The sequence below is a fragment of the Malaclemys terrapin genome, chromosome 19, assembly GCF_027887155.1.
Source record: "Malaclemys terrapin pileata isolate rMalTer1 chromosome 19, rMalTer1.hap1, whole genome shotgun sequence".
Lineage (NCBI taxonomy): Eukaryota > Metazoa > Chordata > Testudines > Emydidae > Malaclemys > Malaclemys terrapin.
The window spans coordinates 7,678,593-7,704,265 of record NC_071523.1 but is presented as its reverse complement, the minus strand read 5'-3'; the positions used below and the strand labels follow the sequence as shown (position 1 = coordinate 7,704,265).

At 50.8% G+C, this 25,673-nt stretch overlaps 1 protein-coding gene across 1 annotated transcript; it reads left to right on the top strand.

Annotated features, from left to right (window-relative positions):
• The first annotated feature begins 3,623 nt into the window (after positions 1-3,623).
• Positions 3,624-13,547, top strand: TAS1R2 (taste 1 receptor member 2). Its single transcript, XM_054009530.1, has 7 exons — positions 3,624-3,805; positions 7,178-7,478; positions 7,948-8,706; positions 9,837-10,049; positions 10,967-11,087; positions 12,375-12,377; positions 12,531-13,547. Exons 1-7 carry the CDS (start codon positions 3,624-3,626, stop codon positions 13,457-13,459), a joined length of 2,508 nt encoding a protein of 835 aa, XP_053865505.1. The 3' UTR covers positions 13,460-13,547.
• Positions 13,548-25,673: the final 12,126 nt, after the last annotated feature.

The window sequence follows — 25,673 nt, the reverse complement described above, 5'->3', positions numbered from 1 at the left end:
GCCTTCAAACCATGCAATTTTGTGTTTGCCTTAGTTTCACGTTTTCCTATTCAGGGGGAAAGAGGGCAGGGTTTGGGCCTGTGTGGTACAGGTTTAAGCAGGGGAATGGTCCTGCTATTGTGGGGGACTTTCCTGGTTTATACACTGCCCCGGTGAAATGGGCTAACGAAAAGATCTGAGTCCTCGCTCCCACTTCCTTTACCCGGAGGCCCGCCTGACCACAAGGACCTTCCCCTTCCACTCTCCTGGGTGGGTGGCAGAGACCTTGTAACCCTGGCAAGGCTGGGCCCAGGATTCCTGGAGGCTCGACTCCCCACCTTGTCATGGTCACTTAGGACAGGGGCTAGGGTGTCCCCCACTCCAGGGTGCTCTGGACACTTCCCTGACCCACTGATCATGGCATACGGTTCAAAGCAAATACAATTTATTAAACAGCAACCAATTAAAAAAACATAAGGAAAAAAAAGGAAAAGGTTAAAGGAAAACTCGTCACCCCGCTCTGCGGCACGGGGACATCATAACCAGCCGTCTCTGGAACATAAGGGAAGTTCAGTCTGTCCCTCACATGTCCCAGGCCTTCTCAGGCCCTGGATGTGCTGCAAGGATGCTGCGGGTCGGACACTTGCTTGGACACATGCCTTCAGGTTCTAGGTCAGGTGTGGGCAAACTTTTTGGCCCGAGGGCCACATCTGGGGAAATTGTATGCAGTTGTATGCAGGGCCATGAATGTAGGGCTGGGGCAGGAGGTTAGGGTGTGGGAGGGAGTGCAGGGTGTGGGAGGGGGTGCGGTGTGCAGGATGGGGTTCAGGGCAAGGGGTTGGGATGTGGCAGGCGCTCAGGGCAGGGGTGCAGGAGGGGGTACAGGAGGGGGTGCAATGTGTGGGAGGGGGCTCAGGGCAAGGGGTTGGGGTGCAGGAAGGAGCCCATGGCAAGAGGTTGGGGTGCAGGAAGGATGCGGCAGGGAGCTCAGGGCAGGGGTGCAGGAGGGGGTGCAGAGTGTGGGAGGGGGCTCAGGGCAAGGGGTTGGGGTGCAGGAGGGGTGCAGGAGGGAGCTCATGGCAGGAGGGTGGGGTGCAGGAGGGATGCGGCAGGGAGCTCAGGGCAGGGGTGCAGGAGGGGGTGCAGAGTGTGGGAGGGGGCTCAGGGCAAGGGGTTGGGATGCAGGAGGGGTGCAGGGTGCAGGAGGGAGCTCATGGCAGGAGGGTGGGGTGCAGGAGGGATGCGGCAGGGAGCTCAGGCAGGGGGTGCGGAATGTGGGAGGTGGCTCAGGGCAGGGGTTTGGGGTTCAGGAGGGGTTCAGTGTGCAGGCTCCGGGGTGGCAGTGGCGTGCAGCAGGGCTAAGGCAGGTTCCCTGCCTGCCCTTGCCACGCACCGCTCCCGGAAGTGGCCAGCATGTCCAGCAGTGGCTCCTGGGGGTGGAGTGGGACAGGCGGCTCCACCGTGTGCTGTCCTCGCCTGTGGATACCACCACCGAAACTCCCATTGGCCACGGTTCCCCATTCCCAACCAATGGGAGCTGCGGGGGGCGGTGCCTGCAGGCGAGGGCCGCACATGGAGCCCTTCATCCTGCCCCTCCCCCAGGGGCCGCAGGGACATGGTACCAGCCGCTTCCGGGAGTGGCGCGGGGCCAGGCCAGGCAGGGAGCCTGCCTTAGCCCTGCTGTGCCATGGGGCTGGCAATCCCACGGGCCGTAGTTTGCCCTCCCCTGTTCTAGGTGGCGGGGCCCTTCTTCCCAGCATCAGCCACCCCCCCACAAATCTGGCCTGCAAGCCATGTTGGCCGGGGGCATCTCCTTGAGCTGGGCCCACTGCCCGGGGTCCCCCCTTGCTAGAGTGACCAGATAGCAAGTGTGAAAAATCAGGGCAGGGGATAATAGGCGCCTACATAAGACAAAGCCCTGACTATCGGGACATCTGGTCACCCTACCCCTTGCTGCTCCAGCCCCACTCTGCACTGCTGTCACTCTGCCTCCAGGGCAACTCCCTGGGCTACTTCTCTGGCTCAGGCTGGCGCGGGCGCAGCTCTGCTCCGTCTCCTGCTCTCTCCTTAGCTCGGCCCCGGCCAGGCAGTTCCAGCTCACACGTGGAGGATGGGACCCCTGGCCTCTTGACTCTCTCATTAGCCTGCCTGCTTTGTCAATCAGGCTGGCCTGGAGCGTTGGCCTCTCCCCATTGCCCCTGGGGACTGCCCGTCTCAGGGTCCTGATTTCCCATCGACCCCTCCCCTTTGTTTTGGTACTGGGAGCTAGCCAACCAACCCCCCCACCCAACTAAATTTTAGTCAGTGGCCAACTGTCCCCTTACACAGGGGTTTGGAGTAAGGGCTTCTACTTATTGGTTGTATTACAACAGCACCCAGAAGTCACCTGGATCAGAAAACAGATAGTTTGTCCTGCAAAACATTTCAAGATATTGGGGGGGAAAAAAATTGGGATGAAACTACATTTTGACATTTTCGTCGTCGTCCCCCCCACATTTTTTTCCAAAATGAAATTATGTTAAAACTGAAATGATCGTGGGGAAAAAAATCTGATTTAATCAAAATGACTTTTTCTGCCAAGAAACATCTCAGCCATTGCTCACAAGAGCGGCTTTGAAGAACTGCGGTTGACCTCCTCAGCCATCAGTGCTCAATATCAGCTTGTGTTTAGGGTACGATATCCTGAGCGCACACAGGGTCCTGCATCAAGCCAAGGGTCCTGCATGAAGCTAATTTTCAAGGAGACCCACCTGCAGGTGTTACAGGAGAAACAACCCCCCTCTGCCAATAGCCATATTTAAAGTGATACCATCACAACTCAGCCCAAGCTAGTGATTCTGGGTGCCCCAAATGTAGCCACCTTTAAGATTCTCGAGAGGCTAGCACTCAGCACTTTCTGAAAATCAGCCCTCTTTAAACAGTGCCTCTGATTGTGATGCCCAGGCTTTAAGACACCCCAAAATCACTAGATGGTACTGTAAATGTGGACCCTAAATAAATAAATGTCGTCTTCGGATCCCATGCCTGCTCTTGAGTCTCCCTGTTAATTGTTGGGGCTTTGTAAACATGTTTTCCTATTCTAAATATATTTCTTTAAAATAGAGGAAACTGATTACACAGGGGCAGGGAAAATGACTACACACGCCACCGTCTTCCAAGTCTCAACCTGTACAGATGTACAGGGAAGCAAAGAGACTTGCCCAGGCTCAGACAGTAGGCCAGTGGCTAAACGAAGATCAGAACCCAGATCTCCAGGCCAGTAACCCTATCAATTAGGCTACGCTGCCTCCCACTCGATGAGGGCCTGATAGATTTCTGCAGAGCGCTGGCAATGCACAGCAGAGCAGTTCCTTAACAAACATCAGCATTACAATAATTGCCTTCTAACAGGCATTTCCTCTTCCAAGCAAGGAGTGTCCCGTCTGATGCACGGCCCTTGCTGGCTTTAACTGCCCATGGCAATGCAATAGTCCATGAAAAATGTAAACACACACAAATCCTTCCGGGCTGGCCCCTGAAATGTATGTAAATAAATCAGCAGAAATTTGTGAAAACGAGCACCAGACCCAGCGACTGCCAGAGCCCGGGCAAGAAACCTACTCTGGGCGCCTCTCAGCAGCTGGTTATGAAGTCACCATAGAACCATGAGGAGCACAGGGGTGATCGCTATGTGCGTTAGCGTCTTGCTGACCATGGCAGTCTCAGAGACGCGGTATTCTGATTTCCATCTGGCTGGGGATTACCTCCTCGGGGGGCTTTTCTCACTGCACACTGAAACCATGAGCAGCTCCCATCTCAGCCACTCGGCGGTACCCACGTGTCAAGCGTAAGTAGGAAACGGGTGTCGCCGGGGCTGGGGAGGGCGATGAAAGAGTTTGGGGCCGCACTGCAGCCAGCCTTGGTTAGTTCCTGGTGAAGGGGGAAGGAAGGAAGGGCTTTTGTGGCTGAGGCACCTAGACTCATAAACCTGGGTTCTTTTCCTCGCTCTGCCACAGCCTTCCTGCGCGTGACCTGGGACAAACCATTTAAGCCAAAACTTTCACGCCTAAGTGCTAGACTACAGGCACCTAAACCAGCAGCCCCCTTGTCAGAAGCGATGAGCTCCCACAGGCTTTAATGAGAGCTAGGGGAACTCAGCCCATCCGATAAGGAGGCCATTAGGTGTCCAAAATTAACCACCCATGTTTGAAAGTGGTGGCCCTCAATCTCTATTCAAATATCTGGTGTCACCGCAGATGCGTCAAATGAAACAAAACTGATCAGCTGTTTAACAGTTGAAATGGATCTCTCGTGATGCTTTGCTAGTCTATCACGGCCCCGCTGTGCAAGCCCTTTTCCATCCCACTCCTTAAACAAATGGTTCTTGCTCATCCAAGCAGACCCATTCAGGCTAATGGGTCTGCCCAGGAGGAGGGATTGCTCGTCATGGGCCAGTGGACAGGCTACTGGATTGGGAGCCAGGAGACCTCAGGCCCAAGCCTGGCTCTGCCACTGACCTGCTGTGTGACCTTGGGTACGTCACTTTGTCTCCCTCTGCCTCTGCTTCGAATCCCAGTCATGGTCTGTCTTGTCTATTTAAATTGTGCGTTCTTCAGGGCAGGGTCTCTTGCGTACTATGGGTACACCCAGTACCCAGCATAATGAACAGGGGCAGAAGGCTGGTTCATGGGAAGTCAGGAGACCAACGTTCAATCTTCTGCTCTGCCACAGATTCCCTGTGTGACCAGAGGCAAGTCACTTAGGCCTAGACCCTCAAAAGGTTTTTAGGCATAGCAGTGAAGCTGCAGCAGCATGGGTTTCAGCGGAGGCTGTACAAGCCTGCCCAGGACCCTGGGTACTTATTCAGATGGCTAGTGTAACCCACACACCTCCCGGGTGTGGTGCTCCGTCCCCTCTAGTGGCACCAAGACCACTTAGAGATTAATGATCCTTTCCTGTATGAGCTAAAAGACACATGGCTCTTAGTTAAGGCTGTAGCAGACTCATTAATCTCTAAGTGGTCTCGGTGCCACTAGAGGGGCGAAGCACCACACCCGGGAGGTGTGTGGATTACACTGGCTACATCAACTCTAGCTCGGGTATGCCCTACTGACGCTGCAATCATACCTCCGGTGGCAGTGTAGACATACCCTTAGCTGGCAGCCTACTCAGGTGTGCACCTTGCCTGCTGCTGATGGCCAGCATTCCCAAATCAGACACTCCTGAAGGTGTTCATCAGGACTTTTGCCCCCGGGACACACAGCACAGCTGAACTCCTAAGGGACGCTTCCTAAGGTCTTTGCTCAGGCCTGTGCAATTTCTCCTCTCACCTCCCAACTTTTACCCGGGCACATCAGGCCAAACGGGGGCCCTCCCCACCACCAAACTGACTTCAAGAGGAGTTTTGCCTGACGAAGGACAGGACACCAGGCCAGACTGTACTGTTAAGTCACAGGTTTCAGAGTAGCAGCCGTGTTAGTCTGTATCCGCAAAAAGAAGAACAGGAGTACTTGTGGCACCTTAGAGACTAACAAATTTATTAGAGCATAAGCTTTCGTGGACTACAGCCCACTTCTTCGGATGCATATAGAATGGAACATATATTGAGGAGATATATATACACACACAGGTTCCATGCTGGAGGCAGTGGGGAGCCGCTCGGCCTCAGGAAGGATATTCACAATGCTTCCCCAGAGCTCCGCAAGATGCAGCAGGAGCACACAAGCTGTGCCACTTCTTGGATGGGGACAGCATGTACCCCCTTTGCAGCCAGCCAGAGCCAATCAGAACACTTTGCACTTAGGCTTATGGGGTGAAATGCAAGCACAAGGGCTGTGCACCACCCCAGTGGGGCTTAGGGCGGAGGGATGTGGTTTGAGCATTGGCCTGTTAAACCCAGGGTGATGAGTTCAATCCTTGAGGGGGGCCATTTAGGGATCTGGGGCAAAAAAACTGGTCCTGCTAGTGAAGGCAGGGGGCTGGACTTGATGACCGTGCAAGGTCCCTTCCAGTTCTATGAGATATATACCTATCTCCATATATTATAAGTGGTACATACCCTGTTTCCCCGAAAATAAGACATCCTCCGAAAATAAGGCCTACTTACAGTTTTGCCTCTCGTTGTAATATAAGGCATCCCCCCGATAATAAGACCTCCCCGATAATAAGGCATCCACCGATAATAAGGCATTTTTAATTTCTGAAAAATAAGACATCCCCTGAAAATAAGACCTAGCGCATCTTTGGGAGCAAAAATTAATATAAGACACTGTCTTATTTTCGGGGAAACAGGGTAGGTCCTGTTTAGGGCTGAATTTCATTCACATTGCATAATGCATTTCATCCAAAGATCTCAAAGCCCTTCCCAAGCATGAATTAAGCTTCATGATCCTGCAATGACACCCATTTTGGCAGGGGGTGGGATGAAGCCCAGAGAGGTGAAGTGCTCAAAGTCAGCAGCAGGGCTCACTCTAGAAATCTAAAGGCCTGGCTTCCAGTCACGTGATCTTAACCAGAAGATAATCTTGGCCCAGATGGTGGAGGAAAACACTGTTATAATCCTGCCTTTAGTGGCAAGCATAAGAAACTAGCAGAGTGTGTGTCACATCTCCCCACTGGTGGCTGGACCGCTAGAGGATAACAGCCTACTACACTAACTAAGGAAGTTACTCCTGTAGTTCAACTGGTAGAGGCCTGTGCTGAGGGGTTGGGGTTCAAACCCTGATAACAACAAACCCTAACTCTTATATAGAACTTTTCATCAGTAGATCCCACAGCGCTTTACAAAGTGATGTCATTATCCCCGTGTTACAAATGGGAAACTGAGGTATGGAGAAGGGAACTGACTTGGCCAAGGTCACCCAGCAGGTCAGTGGCAGAGCTTGGAAAAGAATCCCGGTCCCCCGAGTCTCACTCCAGTGCTCTGTCCAACAGACCACGCTGCTTCCCATAATGATGGCCTGTTACCCACCTGGCTCCCATTGACTCCTATAGGAGCGCTATATTCAGGGTAGAATTTGGGGCCCAATCCTGAAGCTAGTGGGAGTTATGCGTTCTCAGCACCTTACAGAGTTGGGCCCAGGGTCCTCAGCCTGCAGTGTTATGCAACACTAAGGGAGGGCATCCTCTTTGAGACTCGCTGCATAAGCCCAAAGCCAGCCGCGTTCTCTCACTGGATGGGTTCCTGCACCCATCGCTCATCGCTTTACGTTCCTCCTAGGTACAAGCTGAAGATAGCAAGCTACAGCCACCTCCGGGCCATGAGGTTCGCAGTGGAGCAGATCAACAATTCCAGTACTCTGCTGCCTGGTGTCTCCCTAGGCTACGAGATGGTCGACGTCTGTTATTTCACCAACTCCATCCACCCCATCTTGTATTTCCTCGCCAACGAGCACTCTGTGGTGCAGCTGCAAAATAACTATACACACTACCAGCCCCGGGTGCTGGCTGTTATTGGCCCAGACTCTTCACAAGCAGCTGTTATAGTGGCCCACGTATTGAGTCTTTTCTTCATTCCACAGGTACGTTGGTGCCCATATTAGGGCTGGACAAACCTTCCAGGGCTTGCCTCACTAACGATTTCATGAACATATCCCCTGCGCTTTGGTTTGAAGTGAATCAGCCCCCTGTAGCTTCAGCACACTCAACCCTCCCTGTGTCACATGCTCCCCATTGGGTGGCAAGCAACAGGCATCCCATATTTTCATTGGGATAATCTGGTCACTTTATACATAAATCACACCAGATGTGCGGAGTGCTGCTGCTGGACTTCTCACTTGGGCATCTCCTGGCTTTCTGGATCTCAGACACGCTCCATTTCTGTAGTTAGACCAGCCCCTAATTTGTGCATTATGACAGCATTAAGTCTGCACTCCAGAGAAAACCAATCCCTAAGTCAATACACCCTGTACAAGTCCAAAGCTGTTGTACCAGGAGTAAGTCATGTCTGTATATTCACTTTGTCCCTTCCCTGTTCCTCCCTGCCCCTAGATCTCCTACAGGGCAACCACTAATGAGCTGAACGACCGCGAACGCTTTCCCAGTGCCTTCCGCGCCATTTCCAGCATGGAGCAGCAGATCGTGGCCATGCTGCTCCTGCTGAAGGAGTTCCAGTGGAACTGGATCAACGTTCTGTACAGCGACGATGATTACGGGCGGCAGAACCTGAAGCTCCTGTGGGCCAGGGCTACCGGGATCTGCGTGGCAATGCAGGACGTCATCCCGGTTCCCCGCAGCAGCCAGCTGCTCCCACTAGAGTTGCAGGGAAAGATCAAGGCCATCGTCAGCAAGGTCATCCACAGTACGGCTAACGTGGTCATCGTCCTGTCCTTGGAGATGACGCTACCGTTCTTCTTCCAAGAAGTTGTCCGCCAGAATGTCACGGATTTGGTGTGGATTGCCGCCGAAGCCTGGGCCATTGAGCCCACCTTGTACAACATCACTGACCTCTGGAGGGTGGGCACCATCCTGGGGGTGGCAGCAAAAGAATTCTCCATTCCTGGTTTTGATGATTTCAGGGTCAGCCTGGCAAAAGAAGACAATGGGCAGGCGAGTAACCAAACTACGTGCAATCAAGCGTGCGACCAGTGCCTCGGAGCTGCCCGAGACGCAGACCAGACTATGAGGGCCCAAGGGGAGCGCACAGACTTCAGCGTCTACTCTTCTGTCTACATCGTGGCTCACGCTTTGCACAGGCTGCTAGGCTGCAATACCACAGGATGCCACAAGCGGATGGTTTACCCCTGGCAGGTTGGCTACATGCTCACATTGAGAAATCCGAGCCGCGTTTTAAGGGTGCGGGACCACATGGCTTGGGGCATTGGGAGAGTGCTGTAGAGCCTTTTCCCTCCAGTCCATGTGGCTAGGAACAGAAAGGTGTTAGTCTCTGATGGCTGCTTGGTGGTCTGCATCAGATGGGTCAGATGACAACTGTCCATGTTGCAGAATAGCTTGCCCCCAGTTCCATGTGGTTGTCCCAGAAGCACAGACTCCTTGCTTAGCAGGGACAGATAGATCGCGCCTGCATCCAGCTCAATTGGTCAAAGGAACTTTTGCAGAATGACAGCAGGTACCGAGTCCCAAACTCACGCTAGGGCAGAGAGCCCACCTCTATGCAGGTGTACATGCCCTTACCCTAGTCTAATTTTGGCCCCCCATCCAAAGGACGGGATCTCTGTGAGAACAGTGCCCACCTCACACAAACACCGCACTGGGCGTGTGTGGCAGGGGTCCGCATTGACTCACAGGAACAGCAACATTACGGCATTTCCCACAACCACTTCCTGCAGCACCTTTTGGAGCGCAGTTCTGTTCTGCTAAGTGGGTGTCAAAACGGCAACATCTTACTCAACAGACCTGCTCCAGGGTCTTCAGAGAGTCAGATCCACATCCCACAGCCCAGGGCGAGGATGGCAGAATCTGCCACTCTCTCCCCTTACTCAACCAGCAGTCCCATTGTGATCAATGGGATGCAAGATACTGCTCAGCATGAACATGGGTGGCAGGGTCTGGCCCTCAGGGGTTTTAGATCTCTTGCAAAGCCAACATAGTTCAAGGGAGCGAGCTGGCTTCTCTTCTGACTCATGCATCAGCCTGGTTGATCGAGTCCCAGGTGCAGAATCTTTGGGGATATGTGAGCCAGAAGAGCCCAGTTTGACTTTCTGATCCAAGGGTGAGTTTGCCATGTTGGCTCTTAGAAGAAAATTTCTGCTGACCGAGAGCATTTGACCTGGAATTACCAAGTAAAAAACCCATGGGCTGCTCCTGAGGCAACGTCTCTTTTCCGAGCAGAACCAGACGTTCAGGAAGTGACCCCAATCTCTAACTTCAGTGCCTAGCAGGACGCGTGCACTGTTCATCTCATCCTTCTCCATTTGCAGCTAGTGCCAGAGGTGAAGCGCGTGGACTTCTCTCTGCTCGACAAGAGGATCAATTTCAGAGAGAAAGGCGACACTCCAAACAGCTTCGAGATCATCCAGTGGAAGTGGGACCAACCCAACCACCCTTTTCAGAAAATCGCCTCCTACAGCACAAAGAACCAGAAGCTGCTGATCACCACCCAGAACATCTCCTGGCACACCCCAAACAACACGGCAAGTTCCCTCCACCCATTATCACACATGTGGGAAAGTCATGGAACTACATGAGCAAAACCCAAGGCAGTAGAACTTAGTGGATAGAGTACAGAGCTAGACCTGGGTTCTATTTGCCACTGGCATGCTGGGTGATCTCAGCCAAGTCACTTCCCCGCTTTGTGCCTCAGTTTCCCAATCTGTAAAACAGAGAGAATGATACTGACCTCCGTTGTCAAGTGCTTTGAACTCTTTGAATGTAAAGTGCTATATAGAAGCTAGGGATTATTGTGCCATAGTAACAAACACAAATGGGATTCGAGCACGTAAATCCTATCACTTGGGCAACAAAATGACAGGCGACAAAAAAAGCGGTCAGAATGGGCTGTGTGCGCCAGACTTGTGCATAAACACACAAGGCCTGAAACTCTGGCTCTTTGCTTTAATATTCTAAATTGCCCCCTGCCAGAAGAATGTTCCTCCAGCTGTTTGTCTGGTACAACAGCGACATCCGGTGGCTCGTGAGGTTATTCCCAGATGAGTGTTGCCTTTGTGGCTATGCCCATCCCTCTTCTCTATTTAAAGGTGATGCAGTAGTTAGATTGATCCTAGGAATGTTTTGCTGATGGCCATCCCAAGAAATCAATCCCTGGCTCTTTGCCATTGGAACATGGTAAACTTGCCGGTAAAGTTAGAGCAGGTACGCATAACTGATGGCTGAATCCCAAGAGGGGCCCAGTCTAAACTCTGCTTCCTATTTAAAGGTAAAGCATATTGTTTGGTTGGCTTTACCCCAGCTGTGTATCCCCTTTCCTGTCTATGCTGTGGCTGAATTGGAATTGGATACCAACTATTATGGGACATTTACAAGTTCTTCCGACTCACCTGGAAGTTGCTATGAGATCGTCATTGTTTTCCTCCAATTCCCTTTTACCCAGGTCCCCATTTCAGTCTGTTCCCAGGAGTGTGAGTATGGGCAGCGGAGGAAGCCCATAAGCGTTAGCAGCTGCTGTTTTAAGTGTATCGACTGTGAAGCAGGGACTTTCCTCAACAACAATGGTAAGGAAAATGCAACGTACAAGCCTAAATGCACCTTGTTTTCATATCAATCCGACAGTGCTTGTTCCCTGCAGAAGGCCTATAGTTAAGTTAATGGGCTCTAGATAGGGGTAGCTGAGTGAGACTCTCTGGCCTGCATTATGCAGGAGGTCAGACTAGATTATCTAATGGTCCCATCTGGTCCGAGAATCTATGAAAGGAATGAATCTCCTACCCAGAAGAGTTGGTTTCAGTTCCTGGCCTTGCCACATTTCCGGTGTGCCCTTGGGCAAGTCACTTAGTTCTCTCTGGGAGTCAGTCCCATACCTATAATATGGGATAATAAATCCTTCTTTTGTTTTTTTCATTGGGATTGTAAACTCTTTTGGGCAGGCACTGCCCCTCACTATGTGTTTTTATATTAGCTGGCACAATGGGGCCCCAGTCTCGGCCGAGATCTCCATTACTGTAGTAATAATCCCCACAAGGTCACGCTTCCTCTCACGGATTCAGATTCTCTGTGTGTGGTGTGTGTGTGTGTGTGTAGGGAGCGGGAGCTGGCATGGGGGTAGAGGTGTAGTTAGAAAACGGGATGAAGAGTCAGAAGACCTGACTTCCATTGTCACTTCTAACAGTGATTCACCACTTGACGGTAGGCAAGTTACATGGCCTCGCTGTGGCTCAGTTTCTGCATCTGTAAAATGGATTTCATAACACCCTACCTTATCGGGGAGCTGGGAAGCTTAAATTAATGTTTGCAATGTCATGTGAGATCCTCAAATAGAAGACCTTAGGTGTTATTTATATCTTAAATTTGCATAGCACCATTTATCCTGAAGGATTCCAAGAAGCTTGACAAACTATGTACTCTGAGGAAATGTGGCCACCGTTGAAGTGCAGTCACTTCTAGGGTGGAACACAATAGGGTAACGGTGCACAACAAAACTACTCCAGCAGGAAGGGAAAAGGAACGCTGACTCCAACTTCAAGTTTAGGGGGAATTTTGGGATGTAGAATGCAATTACCCAGATTGGAATTTAGCCAAGACACTAGGGTTAAAATCCCTACACTCGCAAAGAAAAATGAACCAAAACAAACCCATGGGATCACTAAGGACCGTTAGTGGCTTTACCTCGCATTTGAATGACTTCACCTCCTACAGCACAGTGTACCCCTAAGACCAAGCTTACGGCACTGGTTCACATGTTAATCAGAAAGAAGAGTTTTAGCTACTGTACAACCACCACTACTTTGGGGTTCCCATGGAGGTCTCCCAACCCAGAATTGACCAGGTCTGACCCTGCTTAGCTAGTGAGAGCTGACAAGACAGCAGCCTGAGCTAGTATGGGTGCAAAACCTTTAGCATCGCTCCCATCAGTTATGCTCTTACCAGACATATTGACTATTTACAGACAAGACAGCCCTTGCTAGGGTCTTTCAGAAACACCACGTTTTGTTTTGCAGACCCGTACAACTGCCAGCCTTGTCCAGCTCACCAGTGGTCCAGTGCCAGAAGTCAAGAGTGCTATCCAAGGCTTGTGAAATATCTGGAATGGCAAGAAGGCACTTCAGTGGTGTTGCTGCTATTCTCGGTGCTGGGCCTCATAGCCACTCTAGTCATATCTGTCACATTTGCCATTCATTCGCAAACCCCTGTGGTGAAGTCCGCAGGAGGCAGGATGTGCTTCCTCATGCTGGTGTCTCTGATCATCGGTTTCCTCAACGTCCCCATGTACGTAGGAATCCCGACAGAGTTCAAGTGCAAGTGCCGTCAAACAGTGTTCAGCCTCTGCTTCACCGTGTGCATCTCCTGCATCACCGTCAGGTCCTTCCAGATCATCAGCATTTTCAAGATGGCTGCCCGGCTGCCCAAAGCCTACAGCTACTGGACGAAGTACAACGGCCAGTACGTTTTTATAACCGTAATTTTAGCTCTGAAAGTCGCCATCATTGTGACCAACATTATCATCAACCCTCCTGCTCCAGTTCTGGTAGATCTGAAGGACGACCCCTCTCTAGTAGTGCTGCAATGCAACAAGAGCTACAAGTTGGCCTTGTTAATGAACAGCAGCCTAGAAACATGTCTCTCTATTCTGTGCTTTTATTTTTCCTACATGGGCAAGGAGCTTCCCAAGAACTACAACGAAGCCAAGTACATCACACTGTGCATGACCTGCTATTCCGTTTCCGGGATTGCCATTTTCCTGGTCATGTCTGTGTACAGTGCTGTGCTGGTGACCATCTGCGATGCCATGGGCGTGGTAATCAATTTGCTTGGGATCTCCATGGGTTACTTTGGTCCCAAGTGTTATCTGATATTTTTCCATCCAGAACGCAACACGGCTGCTTACTTCCAAACTGCCATCCAGAGCTACACCATGAGACAGGACTAACCAGGTACCTCGTCTTTGTATGGAGACAGTCCCCATAGTGAAAGAAGCCCCAGTTCCAACCCGTCTGTGCTGGAGGAGAGTCTTTATCTCCTCAAGAAGTAGACTGTACAACTGTATGAAATTTCCCTCCTACCCCCTCAAACAAGGCAATACGTACAACCACTAGGGTTGGCTGGAAAACAAGAGTTCTATTTCACGAAACAACTCGAGGTTTTGACATTTGTTTTGGTTCTGCATCAGAACAAGAACTAGACAGGTCAAAGTCTTCTGCAAAAAGAGAGTAAGCGACTCACTCCAGACTAGCCAACAGCCCAGGAGTGAGGGCACTCCCCTGGGATCTGGGTACAAGGTGCGTGTCCCTTCTCTCTCTCAGTCTCTCCCATTGTAGCGGTTCCATTTTGTATAAATAATTAAATATTCACTGGGCCAGATTCAAAGAGACTGACTCTATACCCTGGTCGTCGTCATCACACACACACACACACACACACACACACTCACTCACTAGGGCCTAAATTCCATCCTGGACCAGAGAAACCTTCCCAATGGAACTTTCATCCAAAGCAATACATTTCCACAAAGAGTTTTGCTTTGGCTGATCTGGCCCTTCCCAACAATAAAGTTGTCACGAAGTTCACCCCAGGTCAAGACATTAAGGCCCAGCATTTCCAGCAGTGGCTAGTAATTCTGGGTGCCCCAGTTAGAGGCCTGTGGGGCCTTGTGTTCAAAGCTGTCGAGCACCTTCAGTTACCATTGACTCCATGGACTTGTGGGTGCCCAGTATCCCTAAAATAAACGGAGCCCCCAAAGGGTGCTGAACTGAGCACCGAAACTCCGTAGCCATTAGTGAAAATTTTGCCTTAAACAACCTAAGCTAGATAGCCGTGTCCATATTTTGAGTTAGTTTCTTCTAGCTGATGAGGCCCAAGTGCATTGCTACATGACTCTATGCAACCAGACAAGATACTATTAGCTTGGAGCTGGCATAAAAAGCTTTTGAAAGCGGACTGGGAAAATGTAGGATTAGCAGCTGTCATAACTATAAAGGGAAGGGTAACAGCCCTCCTGTGTACAATACTATAAAATCCCTCCTGGCCAGAGACTCCAAAATCGGTTTACCTGTAAAGGGTTAAGAAGCTCAGGTAACCTGGCGGACACCTGACCCAAAGGACCAATAAGGGGACAAGATACTTTCAAATCTTGGTGGGGGGGAAGGCTTTTGTTTGTGCTCTTTGTTTTGGGGGGAGTTCGCTCTTGGGACTAAGAGGGACCAGACATCAATCCAGGCTCTCCAAATCTTTCTGAACAAGTCTCTCATATTTCAAACTTGTAAGTACAGCCAGGCAAGGCGTGTTAGGTTTATCTTTGTTTTCTCAACTTGTAAATGTACCTTTTACTAGGGTGTTTACCTCTGTTTGCTGTAACTTGGAACCTAAGGCTAGAGGGGGATTCCTCTGGGCTCTTTAAGTTTGATTACCCTGTAAAGTTATTTTCCATCCTGATTTTACGGAGATGATTTTTACCTTTTTCTTTAATTAAAAGTCTTCTTTTTAAGAACCTGATTGATTTTTCCTTGTTTTTAGATCCAAGGGGGTTGGATTTTGATCCACCAGGAGTTGGTGGGAGAGAGGAGGGGGGATGGTTAATTTCTCCTTGTTTTAAGATCCAAGGGGTTTGGATCTGTATTCACCAGGGAATTGGTGAAGAATCTCTCAAGGCTACCCAGGGAAGGGAATTAGCTTTGGGATGGTGGCAGCAGACCAGATCTAAGCTGGTAGTTAAGCTTAGAAGTTTTCATGCAGGCCCCCACATTTGTACCCTAAAGTTCAGAGTAGGGAAGGAGCCTTGACAGCAGCTAATTCAAACCAACAAATATGGCTGGAACTTAATGGACATCCTTGTTCCAGGTGCACAAACCTGATGCTGTTACATTTTTCGGTTTGTTCCTCTACCATAATAAAGGTTTTAAAAACTGACTTGATTTGCTCTGATAACGTTACGATTTCGCTGAACGGCTAACGGTCCTAGATTTAGGATTATGATGGCATTTAAAGCTCCTATCTGAGATTGGAGTGCCATTGTGCTAGGCACTGTAAAGTCATAATAAGAGACAGTCCCCCTCAAACAATCTAAATAGACAAGACAAGCAGTAGGAGAAACTGAGGCACAGAGAGGGGACGTGACTTGCCTAAGGTCACCCAGCAGGCCAGTGGCCCAGATCTCCTAATTCCCAGCTTGATGTTCTACCCACTAAACCACACTGCCTCTCCTCATACAACCCTGCAATCTCGGGCTCCAAGAGAGGCGAGCGTACATTGCAAACAACCCGGATTCTGGAGCGAAAGATGCTCCGGTGCTCTCAGAGCTCAGCATTCTCAGGCCTAGCCCGTGGGGAAAGAATACGCTTTCCAGCCCAGTTCCCAGACCAAAGCAGTTCGGATCAGCATCCCAAAGCTAATCCGAACAGCATCTCTGAACCTTCTGAGTTCAGGCCATCAGCTCCTTTAAATCTCATTAAGGGATCTGACTTGCATCCCTCCCCCAGCCTGCTCGGAAGCCAGGCACCTCTGAGCACTCAGCTGCTGCCTTTGACTCATGCCTTTTATGACTTAAGGCCAGAGTGTCAAGTGGATTTTTAGCCTTAACTCTGAATTTCATGGCTTTTGTGACTTTAAATCAGGCCCTTAATGCTATTTAAACAGTTCTCTTTTTGAAGCTGATAAATGCTACTGCATGTGTTTGGGGCAGGTGGGGCGACGAGAAGGAGGATTGCAAGGGGGGAGGGATGGGAATTTCCAATGTTCTGATCAGACAATTGAGATGTTCTCCTGCCTGCTCAGATGCTTCTAACATTCTGCCCAAGATGGGGGAACAGAAATTCTTATACCCCAGGGGAGGGGAGGGTGCAAGGGAAGGACAGCAGGGGCTAGTTCCGCTGCTTTACATAATCCCAATGTACAACACACACAAAATAAAGAGGAAACAGGTTAAGGGCATCTTCTTCGCTCCTGTTCAGTCCCACACCCTTATGAAGCAACAGCAGCCACCGGCCTTCCACCAACCTAGGTACTTACACATGTCCCCACTCCCCTCTCCGTCACCTTTGCATCAGAGCACCCTTAATTGCTCATCCTCACTCCTGCATACCTAAGACCTGCTGCTGCTGCCTGGTGATTTTAGGAAGGGGCATTCAGCCCGACTCTCCCACTCTCCGGGAAAATGGGAAGTGGCAGATTTTTCCATACGATAATGTATAGATCCATCTGCTTTCGGTTAGCAGCTCTGACTGAGGCTAATTGGCAGATCAAACCATGTGATGTACCATGTTAGATAAGTAGTTATAAGAGCCCAGATTGAGTATGACACTTCTTGGATGGATCCCAAAGTCATTCCTCCCCCTCCCACCTCCGCCAACCACAGATTGCTCATGGTGCTAATGCAACCCAGATTGAATGCACAGAAGCTGCAGGGGTATTAACAAGTGTCAAAACGCTTTGAACTGTTCCTGGCAAAGGGCCACGCTACATTCTTCACACTGAACGGACCTTCGTGTTAGGTTCCGAGACAAGCAAGTGAAATTTAAGATTTAAAGTAAAGCAAATGAGAAAGCAGGGGCAGTGCACACCCAATAAGATGGGGCAATAAATGGGAAAGATGGAAAAGACATGGCAAATTCCACTGTAGAAGACATGAACTTAGAGATCATTTAATTTTTCTACCAAACTGAGGGGATGGTGTTTTTCTGGCTTTCAGAACAGTATTGCCTACCTTGAGCAGGCAAAAGGCATGAATCAGGCACCAACAATCATGAGATTGGCTTACAAATCATGAGATTGTCAAACATCATAAATCTTGGGGTCACTGAATTGCTTTCTGGTTATCGTGCCACTAGGGGTCATGTTTTCAAGCTTTTCTCCACAGCCACAAGGGCTAGATTGTGGTGGATTCTCCATCACTGGCAATTTTTAGTTTAAAATTGGATGGTTTTCTAGAAGATAGGCTGTAGCTCAAACAGGAATTATTATGGGCAAGGTCAGATCAGATGATCACAACGATGTCTTCTGACCTTGGAATTATGAATCTAAATGTACTTTAAACAGTGGAGAGTCTCACAATCACATGACTCCAGGAGCTTCACCACCAAGAAAAATGCCAAATACCATGAGACTTGCAGTAAAATAACGAGTACTGGCAACACGAAAATGCATAGTTACGTCTAGCGAGGCAGATTTACAGCTCAAGTATCAATGCAGTAATTACACAGACATACACACAAATACTGACTGGCTGCAATGTCAATACCAGTGAAATATTGTCCAAGGGGCAGGATAGTCCCTGAGACTGTGGCATACGAAGTGCCTGAGACAAACCCCCATTATCTCATTGCCTTGGGATAGCTAAAGCTCTAGGTAAATCAAATAAATGCACTTCAGAATCAGCAACAGATATGCAGTTCAGAAAATCAGGGTTGAGCTAACTGGGGTTTTGCCATATTACATGGAGGGGGATCATCAAACTGGGGTCTCTCTGCATTGTACAGTCAGGGGGAGTGGAGTCAGCTAATCAGGATCTCTGCACTTCACTATGTGTGTGTGCAAGAGGTAGGCATGGGAGGTTCAACTAATTGGGGGGCTCTGCATTGCGCTCTTGTGTTCATGCAGGGGAGGGGAGATTTAGCTAATTGGAGTGCCTCAGGAAATAGTTTGCCCAGAGATAGCATTTTATGTATGTATGTATGTACTGTGATCAACGCTGGAGACTGCTAGGATTCTCATTATGATTTCTGGGGCATCCTGCTCTCTCAAACTACCTGTTGGGAAAGAATCTTGGGGCTTTTCCTCGTGGCAGGAGGAGTCTGGAAGGTAGAAGAAGCAGGGTCTCACCTCACAAGAGCAGTCTTTATCCAAAGCCCAAGCACTGAACAGAGCAGTCTACATGGCTTGTCCTACACCAGTGGTCTCCAAAGTGGGTGTGCGCACCCCAGGTTGGGTGACCAGACAGCAAGTGTGAAAAATCGGGACAGGGGTAGGGGGTAATAGGAGCCTATATAAGAAAAAGACCCAAAAATCAGGACTATCCCTATAAAATCGGGACATCTGGTCACCCTAACCCAGGGGGCGCGCAAGAGGATCCTTCAGGGTGCGCGGCAGGAGGAGCGCCGCCAGAGCAACGCTGCTTTATTTTTTCCCTTCAGCAGTTCGGCCGGGAGTCCAAGCGGCTTTTATTTTGCTTCGACAGTTTGGCCGGGAGCAGGGGGTGCGTGCTCAACATTTTTTTACTGATGGGGTGCGCGATCAAAAACGTTTGGAGACCACTGTTCTACACCACAGGAGCAGTCACGGGGAGGAAGCTACTGTACCCCTTCCCACCTTGCAACAACTGGGCCTGCTTCCACAAGGCAGCAGGAAACAGCCAGGCTACAGTGCCAGCCAGTTTGTTTTCCCTTTGCCTGGGTGGGTGAAAGTGGATTGTGTAGCAGGCTCCATTTTGAGCTACTTGGCCTAACTGCTACACTTAAGGCAGCCCTGTGACATGTTTGTGCTGTAGATGGTGGCTGCATTGGCCGGCTCGCTAAAGCAGGGACTTGTGCATAGAGGCTGCTGCAGTAGAAGATAGAGTCTGTAACCCTGAAGTCTAGGCATTGCTTTTGGTTCTGTGCATGTGTCTCCCCCTCTCAGGCTCTAGCAGAGGTGACATGTAACTCTTGATGATAGTGGCGGTGGCAGAATTTAAAGGGGGGCCATATGACCGCCCCACGCGTCACCTCTGGCCCCTTGCTCACCCATCTAATCACCCATTGCACCTGCCAAAAGTTGGCTGTCCTTAAGACTGAGATTTACAGCACCAAAGAGTGAGATTCTAGGCCAAAGAATGACCCTTCCCAGGTGGAGTGTTAGGTCATTGCTTAAAAAAGGGACTCATCTTTCGTCCTTTGCAATATCCAATAGTCCAGGTTTTTAATCCAACCAGGCACGGATGTTAACAATATGATACAAACAGTGAGTGGATTTTTTTGTGATATAAGGATTGCAAGTTTGTGTCTGTGTAACTTTTTATAGGTACCATACTGTATTTTAATAATCCTGTTGCCTTAGATAAAGGGCCTCAGCTAAATTAATTAATTAATATTTAACCCTCAGCGGGACACATTGAAAACTGTACAAGAAACAGAAAGTCTTGGACCCAATAAAAATTAATTAATAAAAACAATCAAAACTTTCCGAAAACATTGCAAACAGAGTTTCTGACAAAGTACTAGGAATAAATCACTGTACTACCAAAAAAAAAAAAAAAAGAAAAGAAAAAGTCAGCAAACAAATTACGGCTGGGAAACCCAAGTGCCCTGAAAGCATTAATAAATAATAATAATAATAATTTATAATAATTAACAACAGTAATCATAATTATTGACTTACTTTATCAGGGAGGGATTTGCCACGGGTGCAAAAGGAATTTGTGGCTGTCAAGCCATTGCATTGCTCTGCTTGTGCGGTGTATCTCACTCCCCAGATGACGCGTTATATCTTTTTCTCCTCCATGACCACAGGACAGCACCTGGCAACACAGCGCACATTTAAAAAAAACAGAAACCTTGCCTGCTACCGGGACAATGAAGGGCCATGAATTTGTCCAGTGGGGTTTAAATTTTGAACTGGATTTTGCAGAACCAGCTAACTTTCAATCAAGTCCTGCTTGTTTTTTGGGCAAACTCATATTTTTTTGACTGTCAAGTGTTCACACCCACCAGAAAACCCCTTGGGTAGCCTCCTCTCTCCTGCCCACAGACTGCAGCCCTGTAGTCTCCATGATGGCCACAGTACATAAGCTTGCAAAGTGGCTTTCCAAGCTCTAAGCCCCATGCTTGGGGCCCAGGCTGTACGGTTGTCTCTTGCAGTGCCTGAGTAAAAATAGTTTAAACCTTTCCATATTTGCTCCAAATGAGTGAGATAAGCTTAGAAACATGTGCGAGAGTGAGCTAGCGTGCTAGTGAGTGAGTCTCACACCCAATGAGTGCAGCTTGACGTGTCTCCAAACTGGTCCACCTTGCCCCCCACTTTCCTCACTGCTCCTTCCCCACTTCTCCCATTGCCTCCCTGCATGGGCGGCGCATGAACCCCCACTTTGGGGAGGCCAGTCCCCAGGCCCACCCTTTCCACCCGAGGCCCCGCCCCTACCATGCCCCCCTCGCCCACTGGAGACCGGAGGTCTCCTCCCCAGTGGCTGGAGGAGCACTGCCCCAGCTGCCACAACCTCTGGTTGGCCAGACCCCCAGGCTGGCCCAACTCCTGGACCGAGCACTGGTTTAACCCCCAAGTTGGCCTGAGCCACCCCAGGCCTGGCCGCTGGTTGCCCTACGCTGGGCTGCTGGCCGACTTGAGCTGCCAGCCTGCTCTGAGCCCCGCCCACCTTGGGGTAGAGGGGAATGAGGGCGGGGCCTCAGGGTGGAGCATGGGCGGGGCCACGGTTAGAGGAGGCTTAGCCTTCCCTGGCCTATTATACCCGCTGCCAGCTCAGTCTGTCTTGCCTGCTCCTGGCGCCTCCTAGCAAGGCTCCGCGGGAGTGCAAGGTGCTGGTGCCTTCCCCAGGCATGTCCCCCTCAGCCGCGCTCAGCCCGACTCCCACCCCGGCAGAAATCGGGGGGGCATGTGACCCCCACATGTCACCTCTGGGCTCTAGCTATTTCTGCCATTAAACCAGCTGCAAGGCACGTAACAGATCTTTTCATGCTGCAGCTGGGGGTTCCCTGTCAACATCTGAATTCCCTTAGACGAGTCCTGAGCATCACTTCCTAGTCAAACAGGTCAGTCTGTGTTTTAAAGGAAATGATGAGATGCCGACAATGTTATTAGCCCCCTATAGGGACTGTGTTATCTTTAGCTTGGGCCCAAGCCAACCCCCGGCATATGACTCCCCCTGAGCTCTGCAGCCCTGCCTTTCCTTGCTCAGACGTCTCCTGGAGATCCACGTCGTCCAGGAAACCTCTCAGACCCCGTGCAGCTGCACTGATTCTGTAAGCTATTGCACTACACTGCACCCACCCCAGCCTTTGGGCTGGCAGTCCTCGGGGGCAGGGACTCTGCTGTTCTCTGGGCATATTTACGCTCTGCAGGGCACCAGATACGTTTCTTGGATATAAGTAACCACGTGCGGTGTGCAGCTCCATCCTGGACCATCGGTAACGACCCAACACGTGACCCACTGGAGGTGAAGTGTAGAAATTTGCTCCCTTCCTCCTACAGGCAGGGGCAGTGGGATCTGCTCTTTGGGACAACCTCATTCTATGGCACCCATAGTTGTCACAGCATCATCAAAGGTTGCTCTCCCCGTGCCAGAAAGGAAGAGTTACCCTCCATTGCATCCACCCTCCCTACCCCACTGGTCATTCTGGGACCAATTTATTCCCACTGCAAGCATAAATTCTTGATGTGCCTGCTCCAGCATGTCCCCACGACTGGAGTGTCATCGAGTATGGCTATAACGCACCAAACTGTGCCCCCGCAACTGTATACGTTGGCGGCATGATAGCTGGTGATGACCCCCGCCCAGAGCCGGGGGAGCCCAGTGTCCCTGGTGAGCATCAGAGGCTGAAGTGGAGCTGCCAGGCAGAGGACAAGGAGAAGGGGCCGGCCCTGAGAGACAGCAGCTCTCAGGTCAGCTGGAGGAGGCTGGAAGGTTTGCGGCCATCCCCACTCTGAGCTGCCGCACCGCACGATCTGTGGCTGTCGGGCCCCCTAGAGTAACAGGGGCCCCTCCAGGGACCTGGGCTCAGCAATGCTGCTCTGTTTCCACCTGGACAATGCCGTGATCGGGACCATCATAGGTAACAGCCAGGCTCGGCCCAAGCGCCTGCCTCTGCCGGCAGAGGTGCCCCCGAGCCCGTCCCTCATTCCCAGGCAGTGAGGCACTCCAGGGTGCTGGGTGGGTGACTGGGGCAGGGCTGCCAGGTGACCAACTCAAAGCACTCAGCGGGCTGCTGAGGTGGAGGGTGAGGGCAGGAGCTGGCTGTGACACCTGCCTGGCCCCTTTGCCCTCTCACTGGCCCTGGTCCCTACTGAGGTGAGTCCCATGCCCCGCAGAACTGCTGTCCCTGATGGAGTGAGCTGTTGCAGCTGCATGGGTGGGCCTCAGGGAAGAAAGGTTGGGGACCCCTGCCTCAGCTAAACACTCAGTCTGAATGTCTAAGCCCCTGTACTGAGTGGTATTCTACCTGCCTCTCCTGCTTCCCCAGAGAGTGTCCCCCCCAGCTTGATGTGACAGTCTGAGGCTCCCTGGGGGAGGAAGTCTCCTCACAGTCACACCTGCCAGAGAGTGTCAAGCCAATTTCTTTCCCCCTTCACACTATGCTGTCAGTGAATGGCTTGGTTTGGGTCCAGCTATGGCAGAGGTTTTCAAATTGTGGAGCGAGCGGTGATGCCAGGCTGTGGGGTATGGGGAGGGAGTGCCACTTCCACTCCCTGACTCACCTCAGCGGGCCACCCGGCCTGTGGGTCACCTGATTTCTGCTCCCAGCAGCCTCCAGAGACCATTGCATGCACCTTCCCCAACCCTGAAAACCCGAGCGGGAAGAGGCAGGTATTGGCCCTGCCCTAGGGGTGCAGCCTGGGGGCAAGGTAGAAGCAGCCCACTGCTGGGCCTACAAGTAATCGGAGGGAGCGGATGACAAATTCCATGAATGGTAAGGGCGGGGGGGTGCAACTGGGAAAGTTTGCACACCACTGATCTGTGGGCATTTACCATGGGTCAGCTGTGTCTGCACAGGTTCCTGAACATGCCCTGCCCCCTACTGGATGGGATATGCCAGGCCTGCTCACCTGTATTAATCAGTTCCTTCTAACAGCCAGACTCTTGTGTTCTCCAAGTAGAGAGGCATGGTTTTCAGGGTCACAAACTGCGCGTCCTATACACGGCTGTCACAACCCCATAGGGCACTAAAGCTCCCCCTGTCATGCATTACAAGGTGCAATAGCTCTGGTGGATCGAACAGTGGTTCTGAGATGTTCCCAGGCAGGAGAGGAAGGGGGAACCCTTTCTTGGCTGAGACCAGCTCCAGCAGCCAACTGCGGAGCACACAGGCAGACAGGAATGCCCAGTCCTGTCCTGGCCGATCTGGTGTTTCAGGCTGATAAGGGCCCTGAGGCTACTGGGAGGAGGAGATAGCAGAGAGACTCCCCAGGCCTGTCCCTGGAAGTTAGGGAGGAAGAGGAGAGAGTCATGGAGGGTGTGACAAAAGGAGGAGTGTGGGCCACAGACCTGGGACAGACTTCCTCCATCAGCTTGGTACCTGCAGCACTCCCCTGGGACAGCATTTCAGAGAGCCCAGCTGGGCCCTAGAGGGGTTTGATATGAGAGGGGAGGGGGAAGCAGTATGGCACAGAGCAGGGGGGTGGAGGAGGGACAGAAGAATGGTGAAGGGGAAGTGATGGAGGGAAGACGGGGAAAAGGTGGCAGAGACTGAGAAAAGGGGGAAGGAGAAAGCAGAGATGGATGATGAAGGGGTAGAGGGAAAGGGGAATGAGGAGAGGAAAGAGAGAGGAGGCTGCAAGGAACATGCTGGGGGTGGGAATCAACCGGGGGAGAAAAATATGAAGAAGAAGAGAGAGAGTGAGAGGAAAGGCAAAGGAGAGAAGCAGACAATGGAAAGAAATGAAACACAGTAGGGGAAAATATCGGGAGTAAAACACAAACACTGGAGAGGATTTAGCTAGGGTACCAAAGGCCTCTCTGTCTGTCCCTCTGTCTTTCTATCTCGTGCTTTCTGCGTCTCCCTAGTTCATTGTCTGTTGCTCTCTCTCTTCCCATCTCTGTGTCCCTAGTCTCTCCCCATGCTGTGCTGCCACCACTTCAGTCCTCCACATCTGGAAACCTAAATGCGGGAAAGTGGTTTGATACCCAGTTTTGGGAACTGCCAAGGACTCCAGCTGCCTACAGTGCTGGGATCAGACAGCAGATGGTGCTATTTATCCCATTCTCCACCAGATCAGGGAAAGGTGGCCTGCAATCCAGCCCTCATTCAGATGGAAACTCGGACGCCGGACTTTTACCCGAGAGCATCTCAAGGTGCAAAGTTAGGATCAGACCTCCCCTGAGTCTGAAGGGATTGGATCTGGGGGTGGGGAGGAGTCCTGGGTCAGCCTGTTATAGAGAGTTAAGGCAGCCACAAAGGTCTGCTTAAGATCCAAATTTTCACGTAGTTCTGGGGGGGGTGTAATACGGACTGAGGCTGTGACCCAGGGATGCACAACCTCTATGAGTAGAAAAATAACCCTGGGTAAGACAAAGCAAGGAGGGGACAGGGTTTTAATGAGCCAGTTCCCCCTCCACAACAAGCACCGATTCTAGGGCACATTGAAATTGCCTGCCTCCCCCATTCTCTGTAAAACATGTATGTAGTAGCGTTGCCAGACTCGTGTGAATTTATTTATTTATTTGGTGCTTTTCTGGAGTCACATAAACGCGCCAGCCTCTCACCTTTCATTACCAAACCAAACAGGAAAGTTTCTAGCCCTTGTGGGTGTGCCGACAAGCTGTGAAACGTGGTCCCCAAAGGGACAAAACCCAGAAGGCGAAGAAGAATCCAATCTTTATTATTTTCCAAATCTTGTCATTTAAAGCCAATCTCATGATTATGTTGGGGCTTGACTCATGATTTTTTTAATGCTTGAGGTTGGCAACATGGGTATTTAGAGCCCTGGAGATCGGCGTCTCCTAATCTATCCACAGGACAGATACAGCCAGAGCAGCGTGTAAGTTTCCTGCACATGTCACCCTGCCAATATGCCTCTTTGTGGCATAGAAGGAGAGTATCTGTGGCCTCTCCGTAGGGGTGGTTTTGGGGAGGCAGACACTTGGTGGTAAGAAGATTCAGTCCCAAGTCACCTGTGCTACATTTGAACCCAAGGCAAAAGGCAGCACCGCTAGTTAACAATGCCCAAGTCTCCCAGTCCCCTGCACATCTAGAACATTGCTGTCTGAAAGAGGGTCTTGCTTCCCTTGCTGAGTTGGGTCCCTGCTTGCAAAGACCTTGCTAGATGCTGCAGATGAACCACAAGGGACAGAGGTGGGGAGAGAGAGCCAGAGGCTACACCCAGCTTGCATTTATGGGCTCACGGAGACATGGACTAACTCTGGTCCGATGGGTGGGGAGAAGGTACCCAAAGGATATTACCTGTGTGCACATCTCCCCCTGCTTCAAAGCTGTTCTTGGGAGCCTTAG

What these genes read in the sequence shown, in the direction of transcription:
- TAS1R2 (XM_054009530.1), top strand. Translation starts at nt 3,624, where the DNA reads ATGAGGAGCACAGGGGTGATCGCTATGTGCGTTAGCGTCTTGCTGACC. An exon ending in GCGGTACCCACGTGTCAAGC is followed by an intron (nt 3,806 to 7,177) that starts GTAAGTAGGAAA and finishes CGTTCCTCCTAG; the next exon opens with GTACAAGCTGAAGATAGCAA. An exon ending in GGCACACCCCAAACAACACG is followed by an intron (nt 10,050 to 10,966) that starts GCAAGTTCCCTC and finishes CCTTTTACCCAG; the next exon opens with GTCCCCATTTCAGTCTGTTC.